The sequence below is a fragment of the Aethalodelphis obliquidens genome, unplaced genomic scaffold (genome assembly GCF_003676395.1).
Source record: "Aethalodelphis obliquidens isolate GAN/ISIS:26980383/991018 unplaced genomic scaffold, ASM367639v1 scaffold53, whole genome shotgun sequence".
Taxonomy (NCBI): Eukaryota; Metazoa; Chordata; class Mammalia; order Artiodactyla; family Delphinidae; genus Aethalodelphis; species Aethalodelphis obliquidens.
Window position 1 is genome coordinate 5,242,566 of NW_020837997.1, and position 20,617 is coordinate 5,263,182.

Consider the following 20,617-nt stretch of genomic DNA (forward strand, 5'->3'; position numbering starts at 1 on the left):
GACAAAAGAAAATTAGAGAAGCGACAGGTACATGGTAGTAAGGCTGGTGGGGCCATCTCCTGGTCTCGCCTGGGAAGAAGGAGTTCATGGAGGGAAGAGGACGAGGAATGAGGTTGTGGGGAGGTGGTTACATGAGGCAGGAAGAAATGGGATGGACAGAGGGGAGGGAGGACTCTTGTAGACAGAGGAGGCCAAGGTGGATGGGTGAATGGAATGATGGGACCATTTTTTTTGGGGGGGGAGGGGCTGACTGTAAAGGTCATCTCTGAACTTCTAGTGGATGAGTTAGGGGGAACAGAGCATCTGTCCTTGGGTGCCAAGGGAGATTCCGGGACGGGGTCTAGAGGGGTGGCCCGGCCCAGCCGCCTGGCGGCTCCTTCAGACAGCATGCACCACCCCCCCGGTCGGCCATGGTGCCTGCCCGCCCCAGGCCCCCGCCAAGGCAGCGTGCATGGCCTGCGTCAGGGTGCCACGGTCCAGGGGTCCAGCTGCGGCCCGCCTGCCCACTCTGGAACAATGGAGAGGCATGTTGGGGTGTCTTGGAGGGAGATGGGTGGCTTAAGGACAGGAAGACTGGGGAAGCAACTCCAGGGGGGAGGCGGGGGAGGAGAGGCTCTGGGTGCTCCCCGGGAAATCTTGGATCCCCCAAGGCCCTAGGTCAGAGATCAGCTTCAGGTGTGTGTGTGTGACCGTGAGACCTGGGGGCTCAAGATACAAAAGATGGGGTCCAAGCCCCTCCCTGCAAGGCACCTGCCCAGGTCTGGGCATGGGGGCCGCTCTGGGCTCATTGGCGACCCCCACCTCCCAAAGGGTGTCCAATTTGGTTCCTGGGGGACCAGGTGCGAGGGGACCTGGGGCTCCCCTCACCCTCCCCCCGGCGTGTCGGCCATAATAGAGTCTCAAAACACCAAGACACACTGATCAGAAAGGACGGACACAGTATACTGCTTAGAATCAAGGGATGGTCATGATTCATTTACTCAAGGAGGAAAGGGGAAAAAAAGGAAAAAAGAAAAAGAAAAAAAAGAACAGTAATGCTGGAAAAAGAGACTCGGCTGGTTGTTCCTGGTCAGCACTGAAAAATCCCCAGTGCCCGGACATTGGTGGTCGGCAAGGGTTAGACTACCTTGTAAGCTACTCTGGCCGGACACTTCTTCCCCAGACCCAGGGGCGGAGACATGTGTCTCAGCATCTGATACATGTCCGGGTAAGGCATGCGGCCCCTGGCAGCACCGAAAACAAAAACGGGGGTGGGAACGGAGAACCAAAAGAAGGGTGGGTGGAGGGAGGGGAAGAAAAGGAAGGAAAAAAAAAAAAAAAAAAAAAAAAAAAAAAAAAAAACCAAAAAAGCAAAACAAAAAAATCACACGAGCCGAAAAAATAGAGAGAGAAAGATGCAGAGAATGATAAAATAGGTATTTCAAATAAATGGAAAAGAGGAGGGAAAAAATGGAAGAGGTAATTAAAAAAAAGATTATTTCACTGCTTACGAGCAGGGAGAGAGAGAGAGAGAAGAGAAAAGTCAGATTCACTTTTGACTCTGGGCTATGGTTCTGGTGGAATGTGGACGGAAGTGGGGGCTTCTCACTTGGAAGCAACGCTTTGGTTCAGTGTCATTTAAAAAACTGGGTCAAGTTCTCTGGTTTGGCTGAGGCTGGTCTCTGAGGGGGCCTAGATGGGGAAGAGGGGCCAGGGCAGTGGAAGGAGGGCTGGGGGCTTTGGGAGGTGAAGGGTGGAGGAGGGGAGAGTGGAGGAGATGGTGGTGGGGGGGTCAATGCAAAGTTACAGTCCCCCCGGATGTGTCTGATTTGGGGTGCCGTTGAGACCCCGGGATGGGCAGCTTCAGCTAAGAGCAAGCAGAAATGGCTGAAGGGAACGGAGAGATATATGTTCCATGCTTCGTCAAGTCTATGTGACTGCATTCTGTTGGCTAAGTTTTCTAGTTTAGTGCAAAAGAGAGAGATGGCTCTGTTTTTTAGATTATATATAAATATATATATATATATATATGAAATATATATATTGAAGAACCCCAAGCCACACTCATTCCATGGATGCTAGCAGGTTTTAGTGGAAATCAAACCTTGCAAGCAACCCTATGAGGACATTTCTTGCCTAAGCCGAGAGGGGGAGATATTACGCGCAATAAACTGTACATATCCTTATAATGAATCCGACCGCTGAAAGGAGAAGAGAGGGGATTAGTGGAGGCACGGGGTTAAGCTGCGTTCACACTGGCTCCCCGTGCACACAGTGAGGTCATGATGCCAGGGGCTGGGGACCCCCTGGCTTAGAGTAGGGGAGATGTGGGATGAGTGAAGGTCCCTGAGATGTTCCCAGACACTCACAGACCCTGGGGCAGAGGGTTTCATTTGGAGTGGGTTGGGAGCTCTGGGCTGGGGGAACCTCCCCCAGGGCTCTCTGTGTCTCCCTCTTCCACAATCTGGATGGGCTACACTGGGGGCTGGGGGGGCTCGTGGAATAGAGGACAGGGGGACAGCATCCAACTGCTGTGACCTAAAATCAAAAGAGGAAGAGTTAGGAACCAGCTGAAAGTCAAGCCCCAGCCCCGCAGCTCACCCCAGCCTCTTGGTCTCATGGAGGGTTGTCCGGGGCTGAAAGAATGGCAAGGATCGACTCCACCCCACCTTCTTCGTGAGGCTCCCCTCTAGTGTTCAGGCTGCTGAGGGCCCCCATTTAATGCTTTCTCAGGCCCCAAGCTCAGCCTGAACTAGAATCCTCAGTTTGTGGTTGGTGGGCTCTGAGCATCAGGATGGCACCTCTGAGCATCCTGCAAGGGCTTGGCGTTGAGCGGGCACTCAATACACTTGAGCAGGGTGGAAACCACCCTTGGAAACCATCACCTGTCAACCAGGAGGGGGCACTCTTGTGCCTACGGAGATGGGAGAGCTCACTCCCTTCGTGACCATGAAGATGCAAGGACCACCAAGGTTCTGTGCCCTCTCCCCTGGCCTTGTGCGACCACCTGCTCCAGGGTCCTGGGATCGCAATGGGAGCTGGGTTCCACCACTCTGATCTTGCAGCCAATTCTGTCTGCCAAGGGTACTAAACCAGCCCTTCTCCCCATACTGCCAGGAGAAATGAGGCTGAGAGGCCTCTGGCTTCCTTCCTGGGGCCTGGATAACTTGTCCTCACCATCTGGAAGCCTCACAGTGGCGGGGGCAGGAGAGACTCATAGGAGGTGAACTCATGGTGGATCCCCTCCCTTGTCTCCCAGAAAACCTGGGGTTTGGGCAGCAGTGGTACCCAAATCATTTAATCCAGGATGTGTGAGGGTGCTGATTCTCATCTTTTTTTTTTTCTAGACGGATCCTCCTGAAATCCCTGCTGGCTCTCCAGGGAGCCAACACCCCAAGGTCTGGATCCTGACCTAGACTGTGCTCCAGTGCCACAGAAAGGTGGGTGATGTGGCTGGAGGATTTGGGGTGACTGCTTACCACGCTGCGGGGTCGTACTCGGCCCAGACACGCACGTACTCATCCAGGTGGTGGGGACCCAGGATGGAGGAATCTCGGGTGAGGTACTCAAAGTTGTCCATGATGACAGCAACAAAAAGGTTCAGCATCTGTGGGGACCCCAGGGGCCAAGATGGGGTGGGGGAGAGGGAGACACATCCAAACACATATACACAGAGGCCCAGAGGGAGAGAGGGAGGGAGATAAAAATGGGAAAAGGTAGTCAGAGAAAGAGATGGGGGAGATAGAGGAAAGACACATGCCCACAGAAGGAGCCCAGAGACAGAGAGATGGAGAAATGGAGATGGGGGAGAGAGACAGAGACAGAGATAAAGATGGAGACAGAGAAAGATACAAAGAGATAAAGACCAACAGTGATGGACAGAGACAATCAGAGAGAGAGGTAGAGAGGCTGTGTTAAATAGAGGCCAACACCAAGGGGACCACCATGGCCCCAGATCCTCCCACACCTGATCCCCAATGGGCCAGAACCCTGTCATGTTTCCATCCTCAGCATAAAGTAAGCACTCAGCAAATATTTCTTCGATGGATGGATGGATGAATTTTCCTGCATTTGTCTACATCTTGTAGCACCTTGTCATGTGCTCTTCTAGCCTTTAGCACATGGGGTGCTTGCATCAGTCTTGCCTTCAGGCCTTAGTAAATGTTGCTCCCTCAGTGGACATCATTTTTCTCCCTTTGGATAATAGCATCTGGGGAAACCCCTGCCCTTATACTTAGATGCTGTTGTTGGGTGTGGCTGGCTTCACAGGTGGTGGTCACATGACCTTGTGATTGGTTAGGGAGGGGCACATTACCCAAGGTGGCCAATGAGAGCCTTCCTTGGGATTTTTGCTGGCACTCTGGCAGCCATCTTTCCTTTATAGGGAGAAAGTTTGAGAATAAAGCCAGTGTGAAGGAGGACAGCAAAAAGGACAGGGTCTGCTATTGCCTGGATCCAGTCTCATTTGGACTTTTCAGTTATATCAGTTAGTGAACTGCATATTTCACTTGTCAGTTTCGGTTGAATTTCTGTTACTTGCAACCAATTTGATCAATACATGGTCTAAGCCCTGCCCACAGTCCCTGAGGGCCACTCTTTGAAATCTTCCTTCCTTCAGTCTGAGTCTCCCCTATCAAAGCACATATCAGATTGTATTGCTACTGTCTCCTGACTTGTCTGCCCAACACCCCTGCAAACTGAGAGAAATATGTTCTCTCCCTATATCCCCAGGGCCTAGTATAAGGCCCGGCACACAGTAGGTATTAAGCAAATGTGTAGAAGTAAGCATAGTAGGTGTTAATAAATGACCTGTAATTCTAGGTGTCCCTAACTTTCGTGACTCTGTTTCTTTTATATACATCGTTATTGGAGTATAATTGCTTCACAGTGCTGTGCTAGGTTCTGTTGTACGACAAAGTGAATCAGCCATATGCATATATATATCCCCATATCCCCTCCCTCTTGAGCTTCCCTTCCACCCTCCTTATCTCACCCTCCTAGGTGGTCACAAAGCACCGAGCTGATCTCCCTGGCTATGCAGCTGCTTCCCACTAGCTATCTATTTTACATTTGGTAGTGTATATATGTCCATGCTACTCTCACTTCGCCCCAGCTTCCCCTCCCCGCCGTGTCCTCAAGCCCCTTCTCTATGTCTGCTAGTGACTCTATTTTTAATTCATCATTTTGTGATATTGATTGAGCACCTGCTGTGGGCCAGTCACTGTCCTAGGTGTTGGGGATGCAGCAGTGAACTAAACAAAAATTCCTGCCTAGGAAGGGCTGATGATCAAGGGTTGTAGATATCTTCTAGGGTGCCTGCCCTTCCCAGATGGGATGTAGTATAAGACTGTGTCAAGTCTTATACTACAAGGGTGGTCATTTGACCAGGAGCTAGGATGGCCCATTCAGACTCTCTTCTGGGAATTTGGAACTGGGCAAGGGACCGTCTAGGTCAATGGCTGTTGACATTAGACTTGGAAGGTGTGTTGCTGTGAGACTTAGGCTGCAAGTCTCTCAGTGTGAGACCGACTGCTGGTCTGAAGAGGGTGGATGTGTTGGGCTTTGGCTGACGGACGCTGGTCCTTGGGTTGAGTTCTGAAAATAACATCTTCCACACTCCCTGGGCAGCTTACATCCTGCCAGTAGGAGCCATGGTTAGGGGGCCAGCCTGGGGAGGAGAGAGAAGGAGGAGAGGAGCTTCCTTCTGCTTCCCACGTGGGTCTGTGCTGTGGGTTGAACTGTGTGCCCCCAAAAGATATGTTCAAATCCTGGCCCCCTGTGCCTGTGAATGTGACCTTGTTTGAAAAAAAGGGTCAAGTTAAGATGAGATCATACTGGATTAAGGTCGGCTAAATTCAATATGACTGCTGTCCTCATAAGAGGGAAATCTGGACACAGACACACACGGAGAAGACCATGTGATGACAGAGGCAGTGATTGGAGTGATGCTGCCACAGACTAAGGAACACCACCTGTGGCCACCAGAAGCTGGAAGAGGCCAGGAAGGATCCTATCCTAGAGGCTCTGGAGGGATCATGACCCTGCCAACACTGTGGTCAGACTCTTAGCCTCCAGAACTGTGAGAGGATACATTTTGGTTGTTTTAAGCCACCACGTTTGTGGTTCTTTGTGACAGCAGCCACAGGAAACTGTCTTCAGTTGTCCAGGGGCAGCAGACAGCTAGGGTGCCAGCACTCCCTCAGGGGTTCCAGGGGCAGCTGGGTTGGTTAGTAACACCTTCTTTTCCTTTTAATACCCCAGCCCTGGCCTTCCTGCAGTTGTTAATCCCTGGTGACTTCAGTGTTCTCTGTTTGCTCTTTCAAGCCTGTGTAGCCAGTGCCTATATTAAATCCCCTCTGCTTGAAATACTTAGATAGTTCTTCTGACTGTGCTCAAACTGCTCCAGGAAGAGTGGAGAACAAAAAACATTTGCTGAGATGAGGGCCCAGAGAGAGTGAGAGAGGAAGAGAGAGCAGGATGGAGGTTCCTGATAGATATAGTCATTCCTCCTTGTTTCAATCCTGCAGTGCTATATAGTCTCTGGTCCTAGGAGGGTCCTCGTCTTGACAAACTTATCTTTTACTAGTGAAAACCCATTCAATTTTTTTGCAAAGCCCCACAGCTCCCAGAGAATGTTTATGTGGCTGACTTTTTCCTGCCTCCTGATCGTACAGAGGAAGGCACCCACCTTTCAGAGGACAGATGGGAGTCTCCCACAGCTCAGCTAGATGGGTCCTGGGGCCAGCTCTGAGCTCCATTAGTTTTTCCCTCAGCATACCCAGTGGGTCTCAGATGGGGGAGATTCTGCTCCCTCCCCCAGGGGACACTTGATAATGGCTGGAGACATTTTTGGTTGTCACAACTGGGAGGGTAGTGGGGCATGTGCTACTGGCATCTAGTGGATCAAGGCCAGGGATACTGTCAAACATCCTAGCATGCACAGAACAACCTCCATCAGAGAATGACGCAGATCCCGATGTCAACAGTGTCGAGGGTGAGGAACAGTGGTTAACCTAATCCTGGGCTGGCCCAGGCTTGGAGGGAGAAAGTGTGCAACACAGCCACATTCTATAGCATCCACACCCCTGAGAGGGAGCCAGGTCTAGGGAGCCCACCCACACATGTCCACAGACTCACCAGAAATGAGCAGAGGAAGATGAAGGAAACGAAGTAAAAATAGGCAAATTCATTGCCGCACTCATGAGTCAGGATGCCAGAGTTCTTATCACAGGGTTTACCGCTGAGGCAGGAAAGCATGATGTTGTGCCAAGCCTCTCCAGTGGCACTCCTGAGGACAGAGAGGGGGCATCAGGGACCTGGGCACCCATCTCTGGGCACCAGCACCACCACCCCCTGCCCCCCAAGGGAGGCAGAGCATTGAGGTTAAACACTTAAGCTCTGGAGCTGGACTGGTGTTGGTTCAAGTCCCAGGTAAATCACTTTTTTCCTCTTGGAGCTCAGAGAGGGGGATTCTCATCCTTGGCTGCTGTGTATTAAAGCCCAAGGAGAATGTTTTTTAAAAATGCTGATGCCAATGGCCCACTCCCACAGACTTGGATTTAACTGGTTTGGGATGTGGCCTGGAGACATAGGTATGTTTCAAAAGCTTCCCTCTCTCTAGGTGATTGTCATTTCTTATTTCTTTCTCAGGTTACTCTGCTCCAGGCACACTGGTCTCCTTGCTGTCCTCCAACATGAGAGCTATGCTCCTGCCTCAGGGCCTTTGCACTTGCTGTACCCTCTACCCTTCCCCAGATATCCACATGGCTCCCTCTCTCAACTATTTCTCTCAAATATCACCCTCCTCAAGGGAGGTGTGACCTATCAGCCTTCCTTTTTTTTTTTTTTTTCAGTTGTTACTTGAGAAAAAAATTTCGTTTGACAAAAATATACATAAATTTAATAATTTTAAGCATTTAAGTGTATAATTCAATGGCAATAAGCACATTTACAGTGCCATGCAACCGTCACCGCTATCCACCTCCAGAACCTTTTGATCATCCCAAACTGAAAAATTGTACCCCATTAAACAATAACTCCCTCTTATTCCCCTCTCCCAGCCCCTGACAATATGGATTCTAGTATTTTCCCCTAAGAATTTGCCCATTTTGGGTACCTCATGTGAGTGGAATCACACATTATTTGTTCTTTTGTGCCTCTGTGTCCCTCTTAATCTTGAATTTTATCTCCTTCTAGAATCCGCTATAATCTGATTATTGATTGTCTGCCTCCCCCATGGGAATAGAAGCACCCAGAGGGCAGAGAATGTTGTCTCCGTTTTGTTCCCAGTACTTACAGCAGCGCCTGGCACACAATAGGTGCTCAATAAACCTCTGATGAATGAATGAAGGAACCCTAAGTGCAGCCAGGATTAAGAATCAAGCCTCAGAGTCTATAAGCCTTTTTCCTCATCTGTCAGGTGTGGTTGCCAAGACTCTCTAGACGGGATGCTCAGGAGGATTCAGTGAGATAATGCCTGAAAATGCCTTCATGTTTACGTCCCAGGGCCTTCAGCTCCTGCCCGGCCAGGGTCCCTTGGCCCCCCACGCCCACTCCAAACCTCAGTGGAACAGAAGGTTGAGGGCATGCCCCCCCCCACCACCAGAAGAGAAGGATGAAAGTGTGCCCCCCTCTCACCGGAAGAGAAGCATGAGGGCCTGGAAGAAGGTCCGGAAGTTATTGTGCTCAGTGATTTGGAATTCATCCTCGTCACTGTCCTCATCCTCTACGTCGATGCCGATGTTGCCAAACACCTGGGGAATTAGATGGTGATGACTAGGGGTGGCCACGCCCCCTAGTGGCTCCGGGAAAACTCCACTCAACCTTCAGGGCTGCCTCTCTGAACTGGGCTCCCTTAACCCACCCCCACCTAAGGGCGGTGGCCCTCCTTGGGAGTGCTCTGGGAACGTTAGGGGGGCTGGCACGCACCTGCATCCCAATGATGGCGTAGATGAAGAAAAGCATGGCAATCAGCAGACAGACATAGGGCAGGGCCTGGTGGGAAGGAAGGCAATTAAGAATAGTGCTGGGGGCCCCTTATCCACACTGTTTCCTTCATTTGTCCCAGTTCTCCACCCCCATGGGGTGGCTGCATGCTGTGCCCCAGTGGTGTCAGGGTTGGTGGGCCTCTTTGGTGGCTCTGGCAGATTCCCCTTGGAGCTCTCACGACACACCAGGGCAGGAAGTTAGACAAGACCCCTGCCTATAACACATTCTCAGCGAGGTGTATCATAGAGGCATTTCCCCCTGGTCTATAGATTCAGCCAGAGCAGGTCAGGGTGGGGGGATCCTGATTTTTCTTCTCAGCCCTGGGCTGGAGGCAGGGCCAGGGGCTCACCTTGAAGGACTGCACAAAGGTCCAGAGAAGAATCCGGATGGTGTAACCCTGACGGAGGAGTTTGATGAGCCGGGCCGCTCGGAAGAGGCGCAGGAAGCTCAGGTTGATGAAGTTATTCTGGGGAGACGGAGAAAGAGGGGTGACCATCCACCCACCCCCAGGGGCTCAGAGCTGTCACCACTCACAGAGGCCCCTACATGAAGCCAACCAACAGGAAAAAGCAAGCCAGACCCCAAATAAGGAGCGAGAGGAGAGAAAGCACTATTAATGCAATGGTGCGGAGGAAAAAACTCGAAAAAAACGAAGTGGGGTGTGGGGAAGAGAAAGGGTGAGAAGGGAGGAAAAGGCATCAACTCAAAGGCATAAACCCTCCCTGCCAGCCCCACCCTCAACGGGGAAAGGAAAGAAAAAGGAAGGAAGAGAAAGGAATGTGGGTGGGTCGGGTCGGGGAAGAAATAACAAAAGAACAAGGAAAAGAAAATATATCCGAGTCATCCAATCAGGAAAAAAATCCGAGATGGTTTTTGTTTCTCCCAACAACCAAATGCACTGAGACAATAGGACACAAGCGGGTCAAGTCGCCGAATCCATCACACGTGTACGATGCACAAACACCAGGGAGGGGTGGGGGCAGTCAGCACGCTCAGGCCTGGTGGACATGTGTGGGTTCCGAGGGCATGTTACGCTCCGGGCCAGAAATGCATCTGTCGTGGGACTCGCCGGGCACCCTGCCCTGCCCTGCTGAGCTGCCCACCCTCTCCTGCCCGCCCTGACCTCACCCCACGGCCAAGAGGAGCAGTGGCTCAAGCCAATTGGAGAAGCGGAAGAGCATCTTTTCTTACCCCCTTGGCGAGCGGGAATGGGGAGGACGGGAGGGAGCTGGGGCTGTTCGGCTGCAGGGCGAGTCCTCGCTGCCCGCTGAGTCGGAGAAGATGCATTTGGGGCCCTTTCCCCCCTTTCAGGGATGGCTTCTCAGCTTCTGGAGCTGGGTGGAGTAGCACGGGACCAGGCCTGCAGGAAGCAGGAAGTACGCAGCGCCCGTGGGTGGGTGAGCACGCCATCAGCCCGGGCCCACCGAGGGGCCGGTGCTGGGGGCCGGGAGGTGGGGCTGTCCCTGCCCCCAGGACCTCCCTGGGTGGACCCTGCCTCTGCTCAAAGGCCCCCTATCTAGTCACTGCCTCTACCTCCTCCCTCCCGAGCCAGAAGAACCCCAGGTAGGGGTAGGGGTGGGGAGACAGCGATGGAGACGGTGGGTCTTACGTGACTGTCCAGGGGCTTGTCTGCTGGGGCCTCTGGTGGGGTACTGGAGGCTAGAAGTCACGAATGGGCCAAATCTGGCCAACGAAACTATGTTGTGGGGCCTGAGCCATTTTCCTTTAGAAATTAAAAATAGCTCCTAGTGTTTAAAAGTCAGATTTTGCCCCCACATCTGGCTTTCAGGCAACCCTGAGGCTGCCTCCACGGGTAGCAGCTACTTGAGGCACAGATGTGGCTGCCCGCCGTGAAGCGGGCCACGTCTCCTCCAGTTTGCCAAGGTTCCCACATACTAGAAACGGAACCGGTTTCCTGGCTTACGGCATCTGCTTTGTCCCCAGAGGCATCTGAGTTTGAGACTCCTGCTTCAGGTAGGCATGGAAACCACCACTGATTGGTGGGTTGGAGGCAAAGGGGCCTTAAGGGGACTTGGAGGAGTGCTAGATACAGGCCACGTAGCAACGTTGAAACTGGCCTAGCTCTCACCCAGCAAAGGGCACAGGGGTGATCGTACAGGTTGCCCCAACAGTCACAGCACCACTGTCGGTCTCAAGCGTTTGGACAGTGAATTATATGGGCATCCTGTTTGGTGGTTCCTGAGGGCTTCCCAGCCACTGGATCTAGCCAGCTCTGACCTGGGAGCTGAGAGACACAGAGAGGGGTGTCAAGGAATTTCTGAGGTTGGCAGGAGGCCTCTGGGTTTTCTGGAAAAGTCTAGGGTGCTCTCTGGGACACATCAGTTGACCCTTAGGCCTCTAGGATGGGGGAGGGGTGTGGGGATCCTACCCTGACCACATTTGGGCCTAACCACTGTGAGAATCTCTCAAGCACCTCGAATCAACCCCCAGACTCAGCTTGGGTGACAGTCACCCTCCGTGCCCTGTTGACCTGACTCCCAGCCCTGCTTGGCCACCCAGCTCCATCTGGGGACAGGGCCGATGGCCCAGGTGTCCCCAGTCCCCTCCCGTCCATCCCCAGAGTACAAGCCATCCCTTCATGGGGCGGGGCATAACATGTGGACTCATGCAAAGTCAGGCGGGCCCTGGAAGCAGCCTCTGGGGGCTCGGGGCAGAGCGGGGCGGTAGGGACTGCTACCATGCAGGAGAAAGAAGGGGGGTTTGCAGGGAGACGCGTGCAGAGAGCATGCTGCCCTTCTTGGGGCCAGGGAGACAGGAGACACACGGGGGAAGTAGGGGTGGAAATGAAAGAGGTGACAGGGCAGGGGAAGGTTCTAGTCTGCCCTCATCCCCCCCCCATCTCTTCCTGGGTTTGCATAGAGTCCTTCAAGTGCTCCTAGGACTTCTGACTTTCTTCCTAGCTTCCATCTTTTTGTCCACAGCCAGGAAGGAATAGCTGTCCTCTCCTCCAACCCTGCCCAGTGCTTCCTGGTTCTAGGCTGAAGGGGAGTGATGTGGGCCTTGGAAGGCTTGCTGTGTTCAGGGGTGCGAGTACTCAGAAGGACATGGAGACCACCCTCCTGAGGGCTCCAGAGAAGTCCTGCACTCGCAGACCCCACCTCCAGCCCAGATGTTGCCTCTGCACTCCAGACCCATTAACCCACTGCCCACCTGACTTCTTCTGGGGTGCCCTTCAGGGCACTTCAAGCCCACTGTGCCCACACTTGTGCTATTCCCCTAACCTGGCCCTCTCCTGGCATTCCCTAACTTCCATCTCCCAGTTCAAGCCAGACTCAAGTCCTCCAGGCACCTCTCTCCCCCCCGAACCCAGACCCAACCCTTCTCCAGGTCCTGGAGAGATCCCTGCTCAGATGGCCAGTCCTCACGTTGCTCCTGCTTCCTCTGCTGTCATCTCTCCTTGGGATTCCTGGTGCTCACTTCCAGCCCAGCCTGCCGCCTACCCACTCCCTGCTCTGCAGCTGCAGGGTCCGGTCTAACCGCACCTCCGATCACGCCTCCCCTGCTTCAAATCCTCCCAGGCTCCCACAACAAGGCCCCAAGGTCCTGTCCCCTTCTGCCGTCTTCACTTTCTCTGGGTCAGCCTTCCTCTGCTCTTTGCTCCAGCCACACCCTCTCACTGGCAGACCCTGACCCCTGTGTGCTCCGACCTGCCACAGGACTTTTGCACCTGCTATCCCGGGCCTCAAATGCCCTTTTCTCCCCCTCTCCACCTTGTTCACGCTGCTCATCCTTCAGCTTGCAACACAGTTACAATTTCAAGTGGGTTTCAGGGGTTATTTGACCAATGCCTGCCTCCCCCCGCCTGACTGTAGGTGACACAGGGGGTGGGGACAGTGATGGTGTCCCCTTCTGCCCAACCCTCCATCTGTGGCACCGAATTGGGGCTCATTAAATGTTTGGTGGATGAATGTCTTGTGTATGGCTAGCAGGGGAGGGATCCCGGTGCAAAGATGCCATTGCGGGTCCTTCAAAGGGGCTCAGAGGATGGTGGGGGAGGGGCAGAGGCAGGTGGGAGTAAGGAGTAAGAGAGTAAGGAGTGTGCAAGTGTGCAGAGAGCCGAATAAGTGAGGCGAGGGAGGGATGGACACGGTGCATCCAGGGTGTGGGTGTGGGTTTGCAGGGTGGATGGATATAACAGAAGGGAGGGATAGTGTGTGCATGTGTGTGTGTGTGTGTGTGTGTCAGGGGGTGGGGGAGGATCAAGAGAGGGAGATTGCAAGAGCAAAAAAAGAGAAAGGGAGACAGAGAGACAGAGACAGAGAGAAAGAGGGAATGAGAGTCAGAGACTGAACAGGAAAGAGGAGAGAGCACGTGTGTTTAGTGACCGTGTCTGGGTGGGGGGCGGGGAACAGGAGTGCATGCAGATCAGGGCTCCAGGAGAGGGCGTCAGCCGGCCGGTCCATCTGGAAGCAGCCAGACCTGAGTCCCGGCCGTTCAGCCAGAACCGGTTCTGGCCATTCTGAGTCCCCCTCATTTGAGCGTCTTTGCCTGCACCTTGCAAGGCCCTCAGACCTCCTCCATCGGACTTGGAGATTTACGTCGCTGCTGGTCAAGCCCGAAGAGCTCGTGGGTTTGGAATGGGGTGAGGACTGTTGGAGCTTTCCTGGGGCCCCGGGATCCATGGAGTTAACCAGGGACAGGAGTGGTGTGAGAGAGTGCCTGATGGCTCTGAGTACAGGGCTGTGTGTAAGGAATGGGGTGGGAGACTCAGCCAGCCAACCTGTCCTGTTGGAGGTGTTGCATGGGGCAAACCCATCCTTTTCTCTGCAGAAGACACAAGCCAACCCAAACAGAAAACCCTAATTCAGAACCCAATACCAACCAGAGGAAGAGAGGTTGCAGGAACAAGGAGGGGGGGCAGGTCGGGAGGGTTTGGAGAGATGGACAGACATACGGGGGTGGGGATAGGGGAGTGCATCAGGCAGTCCAAGTTTAGAAAGCCCAGGGCGTGACATGCAGTGCTGATGCGAGAAGATGCGTTCACAGTTAATGTAAGGCATTTAGACTTCAGAAAGAAGTAAGACCAACCGGATTCTAGATGCAGATGTTGAAGATGGAAGGGGAGCAGGCGGGCAGGGGCAGTTGGGGAGGCGTGTTCAGCGTTTTTTAGGTTGATTTGTAACCAGTGCCAAAAAAACCAATGGGTTTCGGTTCCCGGGCGGGGAGTGGGGGTGGTGGTGGTGGGTTGGGAGATAGTCATTGGTGTATGAACACACAGACCACGTCATGGATGAACAAATGAATTTCATAGTGCATTTTGATTGGATGAGTTTTTCAGACGGCGTTGTGCCAATATACAGTTTAAAGAGCAGGCATGAAAAGAGACAAGACAAGAAACACAGTCATTATCCATCGCACGCAGGGCAAACCCACGTCACCCCAGCCACTTGTGGGTGGCAGCTGAGGCCCGGTGGGCCTCACACCCTCTCCCCCTCCCCCGAAACCCTGGGGCCTTGCCCTCCCTATGGTCTGGCTCCCCTCGCCTCAGCCTGGCTGAGCTCTGTCTGGCCTCAGACTCAGTGGGCTTACCTGGGAGGCAGAAAGGGGCTGCTGAAGGCTCCTTGCCTAGCAGGGCAAACCTTCCCCACCTCCAGGTCAGGTGTTTATCCTCCTAAAAGGGTCCAAATGCCCACCCTCTAGCTTTCCCGCCAAATGATTATAATTCAGGGCTGAGGGGCTGCCTAACAAACTGCAATCCAAGTACATGCACAGTCATAACAGCAACAGCAATAATAATCACCACTATTCGTGAACTAATTCCTGGCAGGTTCTGTGCCAAGCACTTTACGTCAATCGCTCTGATTTGCTCAAAGTTGCCATCTCTTGCCCTGGAATGTCAGCCTCCTGGGGGCAGGCTGTTTTGTCTGTTTTGCTCTGTTCCCGGCACCTCTAACAATGCCTGGCATACAGCAGGTGCTTAATGCATGCTTCTATGACTGCATGAATGAATGTGAGGCTTGCAAGGGTCTGATGAGGTTGGTTATGAAGGTTAGTCCCAAATACAGGACGAGAAGAGGGAATACAAGTTACCCGGGGTCAAACAGCTCATAGGGGAGGGCTGTTTGACTACTGCAACAGTCCTGATATCCCTGAAGTGGATTCCGTGCCCCATTCTCCTGCCCTCCCATATCTTGCAGCCAGGAGAAAAAGCCGTTGGGGTCCAGTCCTACAGATCTCTTACTGGCAACTAGAGCTTCGATCAACTTCCTCTACCTGCCCGACTGGGGTGGTGGGTCACCCTTCTCACCTCTTGACCCAGAGGGATATTGGTTCAAAGCCGTCTTGTCTTCAGCTGTATGGCAAGATACTTTGACTGCCAGGAAGCTCCAGATCTCTTAGAAACTTAGGACAGAAGATGAGGTCTAAGCTCTGGCCCTCTGCCAGGGGACAGTGGCCAGGTGGGGGCAACCCCAATGGGGATAGCCCACAGCTGGGCATGACCTCTCTAGAGGAAGGTGTCAGGGGCGAGACGGGGGAAGGGGGAACTTCTGGTTCACTGAAGATGAAGGCAAAGAATTGTGGCCAAGATACCACTCGGGTGGGGGTATGGGGGATGCGTCAGAGAATGGCCCCTCTTCTGCATAGCTTCCCAATCCTATCAGGCTTCCAGGATAGAAGAGTGGGCCAATTGATCCCTTTGCTGCTGGGGGCTCAGTTAGGGACACCCCAGGGAACACCAGTGTGCCCTCAGGAGTCACCAGGTCTGGCTGCACGACTTGAAGTAGGTCCCTCATTCTCCTCAGCATTGAGCGTCAGTTTCCTCATCTGTGAAATGGGGCAACACCCTCTTCTTCGGGCCCCACCCCACCCAGATCTATCCTCTGCCCTCCTCTGCCTGTTCTGAGCATCATCCTGGCTCTCTGGCCTTCTGGCTCCTTTCTGGCCGGTCTTGGCCAATGGAAGTGGCTGGCAGGAAATAGAGGGTGGGAGGAGAGCAAGATAGGGGTGTTTCTCCCCCGATGCTGCATGCCAGCTTTGGCGCTGTCTCTGGCAGGAGCTCTGTCCCTCCATGTTCACAGCTCCCACCAGGCGGCCCCTCTCTGAGTTCGGCACCTGGGCAGGTAACAGCTCCCCACGGTGGTTGGGCGCTGGGCCCCTTCCCCTCCACTCTGTGACTAGTCTCTGCTTTGGGGTCCCTTCAGTGGAACCCTCTAAAGGAATTCTTCTTTATGCTGAGCCCCCGACCTGTACTACGAGCCAATCCACGTAAAGCGCTTGGCACAGTGCCTGGCCGTCCCTGTCAGCTTTTATTATCGTTGTTATGACAAGGTTGTTACCACCCCTGGCCCTTGGCTCTGACCCTCTGCCCTTTTGCTTCGCCTGTGAGGACCTCCTATCCTCCCCACAGCCTCCTGAGGGCCCTCAAGCCTAGGCTCACTGGCAAATGGCCAGGGAGGGGGTGTGAGGCAGGAGCTCTGGGACCTGTGTCTTCCAGACGATGTGGCCCTGTGAGGGGCCACCACGGCGAGGTCCAGAGACCTGCCCCCCTCCACGTTGGGAACCTCCCAGGCCTGGGGATAGAGGAAGACACATGTCCCAGGGACCCTCCTAAGGTCCTGGGAATCGTGTCCCCCCGTTAACCCAAGGGCCGTGGCTCCCTCCTCCCCGTGAGCCAGAACGTGGTTAGTTCAAGCAGAATGGACTTGAAGCTGGTTCCCTCTGGGCCCCCAACACTGTGTGGTGTTTGGGGGGTGGGGCTCAGCCTTGGGATCCTTTAAGTGTCTCAGTTTTCTCAATGAGCTCATCCACATTATTGAATCATAAGTCGGTAGCCAAGAGGCAGGGAAGTTCACGTTGCAGCGCTAGCCCCAGGGCGGTGGTTTCGGACATCCCCGTCTCCCCATGTCACCCTCTTGAGGGGCTGCCCTTGCTCCCAGGGGCCCCAATTCTCCCTCTTTGGTCATGGTCAAGCGCTGGCTTGAGCCAGCTGTGGCTGTCGGGACCCACTGCTTCTTGATGACCTCTTCCTCGCCCCTCCCAGCCCAGCCAGGAACTGCCCAGAGAGAAGCCGGCGGGAAACTTACCCCAAACTCGGTCACCAGGATGTCGGTGATGCTGCCCAGAACAGTCACAAAGTCGAAGATGTTCCAGGCATCGCGGAAATAATTCTAGAACGGGGACCCACAAAATAGAGATGCCAACATAGGGCTCCATGGCTGACCCCCAAGTCCAGCCTGGGGGGCCCGTTAGGGGCACAGCTGCAGACCAGTCAAGTGCCCGGGACAGTTACAGTCGTTCAAACAGCAAAATGTTGCTGGATGGGCTTCTCAGTATCATCTGTTCTGAGTCCCCCCTCCCTGGGACCCCCAAGCCTTCCCACGGCTCGCTTGACCCCAGAGGGGGGTCTCCGGGTGCCGCGTCAGCTCTATTGTGGGGGAGGGCTGCCTTTCTGGGCTGTGCCCTGTTTCTCCAACAGTTCCAAGGGCTCTCTGAGACCTCAGATGCTTCCTAAATGACGTCACTGGGATCCTCACGAAGACTCTCGGAAGGAAGGTTTATCACCCATTTTATACAAGGCGACTGGGGCTCAGAGAGCAAAGATGCTCACCTCAGGCAGCACAGAGGTGAAGAGTCAGGATTTGAACCCAGGTCTGGGCAAGCCCAGAGTCTATGGACAGGACCCTGCTGAATCAAGACCGTGCTTATAGCACCCTTGCTAAGACAGCAGCCTCTGGGTTCACGTGCCAGCTCTGCTACCATCCAGCTGTGTGGCTGTGGGTCAGTGACTTAACCTCTCTGTGCCTCCATTTCCTAATCTGGAGAAGGGGGATAGGAACAAGGGTGCAGAGGCCTTCTGGGCATACACGAGGCTACACTTCCTGGCCCCCTTGTGGTTAGATAAGGTTGTGTATCTAGTTACAGCCGATGGGTTGTGAACAGAGGCAGCATGAGTCACTTTCTGGCCAGCGCGGGACCCGCCAGAACTCTCTTAACCCTGGACCTGGTGACCAGTAATGTTCCAGATGACGGCTGCTCAGTGAGCCCGGGTCTCTGAGTAAACCCTTTGTTGACTGGAGCAACAAAGCTGTGTTTGTTACCACAGCTTAACTTGAGCTATCCTGACTGGTATATCCCTGGGCTGGGTTCTGGCTCAAGTGGGACACACAGGTATAGCATGCTGTTGTTAAAATACTGAAATATTGGGACTTCCTGGTGACGCGGTGGTTAAGACTCCACGCTCCCAATGCAGGGGGCCTGGGTTCAATTCCTGGTCAGGGAATTAGATCCAACATGCATGCCGCAACTAAGAGTTTGCATGCCACAACTAAGGAGCCTGCCTGCCACAACTAAGACCCAGTGCAACCAAATAAATCCATAAATATTAAAAAAAAATACTGAAATATTTCACAGTTTGAGCCCACAACGAGGAGCACCCCTGCCTGGATCTAAGGGTCTGGTTCAAATAGACGGCCCTTCCCTCAAGGCTTGGTGGGACCCAGGCTAAACACAGGCCTTCCCAGCAACCTCACAAAAGCAGAGGCCAGCTCGGGGCTTGGGCCCCATTATGAGCAGTCATCTTCTCCCCTGAGTATCTGACCCGGCGGCAGCCCCTCTGCCTCACAGAGAAGGACACAGGCTTTGCATCTGTGCTTCCCAGGATCAAATTCTTTCAGCACGTAGGAATCAAATGTCCTGGGAGTTGGACTGCTTGGGCCTCAGGGCCCTCTTCCGGAAGATAAAGGTATAACAACAATCTGATAATGAATGTGAGTCACTGACTGTGGGGTTCGGTATATAGTAGGTGCTCAATAAATGGATGTTGTTTTATGGTTGTCTAAAAGGAGTTCAGGTTCCACTGGCACTTTTGGTATTTTAACAGGTGCGGCTGGGGCCCTACCCATATCCTCTCATATTTTGACTGTGTACCTTTGTTACTCTGCCCAGGGGCTTTCTCTAGCTGCATAAGGGAATTAACAGCTCCTCTGGGAGCAGCCCTCGACTATGACTGATGGGCACTGGAGGATAAATACTCCAGCTCCCCACCATGGGTGACATGACCTGAGTAAGTGCTCTCTGCTGCACCCCAGAGGTCCTCCGTGGAACTGCATCCCAGTTATACCCATAGGGAAGCTGCTCACCAACACACCCTGTGCGGGCTGCCTTCCCTTCTCTGTCTCACACCCTCTTTCCCCTTCGGGGCTTCCTGGAGTCACCTCCCAGATAAATTCCTTGCATTCAAGTTTGTCTCAGGCTCTACCTCTAGGGGAGCACAAACGAGGACAACTTTATAGGTGTTGTGTTTGGCTACAGGCCTCAAGCCCCTGGATAGCCCCCCTATCATTTAAACTCCACATGGGGAACTTGGGGCTTCATGTAAAACTGAAGGGGGAGGCATAGTGCAGAACCCTGCAGGATTGTCAGGGGTGGAGGAGATGGAGTCCCAGCCCCTGGCAGAATGCATCACTTCACCACCAGAACATTGACTGGGAATGAAAAAAAATTACAAGACAGCTGCATTGGGCAGGGCTTGTGCCTGGGCTCATGCTCACACCCCCCTCAGCCCTGGGAGGCTGGATGTGTCGTTCTCCCATCTTGTAGATGTATACGTAGGAGCAAATAGGCCAAGTGCCTTGCTTGCGGTCACATAGCTAGAAAGGGTCTGAGGCAGGATTCATACCCAGGCATGGGTACTCGAGAGCCTGAGTTCTTCCCGGTACATGTTCTGTGACCTGTTCTGGGTCACACAGCCCATAGGTGGCATCCCCAGGACTGGAACTCTGAGTTGGTGCAATTGCCCTGACGGCAGGGTGCCTCCCCATGCCTGGCTGGTCCTCAGTGCAGGGCCCAATGGCCCAGCCTGTATGTTGGGTTCCCCTGGGTGTCCTCATGAAAAATACAGATTCAGGGGCTTCCCTGGTGGCGCAGTGGTTGAAAGTCTGCCTGCCAGTGCAGGGGACGTGGGTTCGAGCCCTGGTCTGGGAGGATCCCACGTGCCGTGGAGCAACTGGGCCCGTGAGCCTCAACTACAGAGCCTGCACGTCTGGGGCCTGTGCTCCGCAACGAGAGGCCGCGACAGTGAGAGGCCCGCGCACCGCGATGAAGAGTGGCCCCTGCTCGCCACAACTGGAGAAAGCCCTCGCACAGAAACGAAGACCCAACACAGCCAAAAATAATAAATAAATTAATTAATTAAAAAAAAAAGCTGATGCGGCCACCGATAAAATAAAAATAAATTAAAAAAAATACAGATTCAGGGGCTCCCACCCCACCAAATGAATAAGGATCTCCTGAGGTGGGTCTGGGGCATCATTCAACTTTAAATGCTTCTGATGGGTTGCAGGCTTGGTAGCCACTGCTTTGGAGGAGAAAGGTCAGGTGATGAACTTTATTGGAACACTTTCTGGTATTTATTGAGTGCTCGCAACATGTCAGGCTTGGACCTTCAGTCTCCAGACACACATTATGTGCATTTGGTGTTTGCAAGAGCTCTTTCGAGGGAGAGGCAGAGGATGGGCCTTTCTTGCAAAGGAGGAGAGAGAGGTGAGGTGACATAGCCTGGATATGATTGGACTCGAGGTCTCTCTGGTGCCAAAGCCGACAGCTTTCACCACCTTGGGAAGCCGAGGTATGACCCCAGTCTCGGTCTGACACCACGGGCTGTAGGTCATTCTCTTCAGAGAGGTGGGCT

The 20,617-nt window shown here is 53.6% G+C and overlaps 1 protein-coding gene across 1 annotated transcript in view; it reads right to left on the minus strand.

Moving 5' to 3' along the window:
- CACNA1A (calcium voltage-gated channel subunit alpha1 A) overlaps positions 1 to 20,617 on the minus strand; it is a 126,756-nt gene that overhangs the window by 18,581 nt on the left and 87,558 nt on the right. The window contains exons 27-33 of the mRNA XM_027085850.1: positions 17,013 to 17,096; positions 9,317 to 9,433; positions 8,908 to 8,973; positions 8,617 to 8,732; positions 7,117 to 7,267; positions 3,459 to 3,586; positions 2,084 to 2,180 (exon numbers count right to left, since the gene is read on the minus strand). Of these exons, the coding sequence (XP_026941651.1) occupies positions 2,084 to 2,180; positions 3,459 to 3,586; positions 7,117 to 7,267; positions 8,617 to 8,732; positions 8,908 to 8,973; positions 9,317 to 9,433; positions 17,013 to 17,096 (759 nt within the window). The remainder of the gene's footprint in view (positions 1 to 2,083; positions 2,181 to 3,458; positions 3,587 to 7,116; positions 7,268 to 8,616; positions 8,733 to 8,907; positions 8,974 to 9,316; positions 9,434 to 17,012; positions 17,097 to 20,617) is intronic.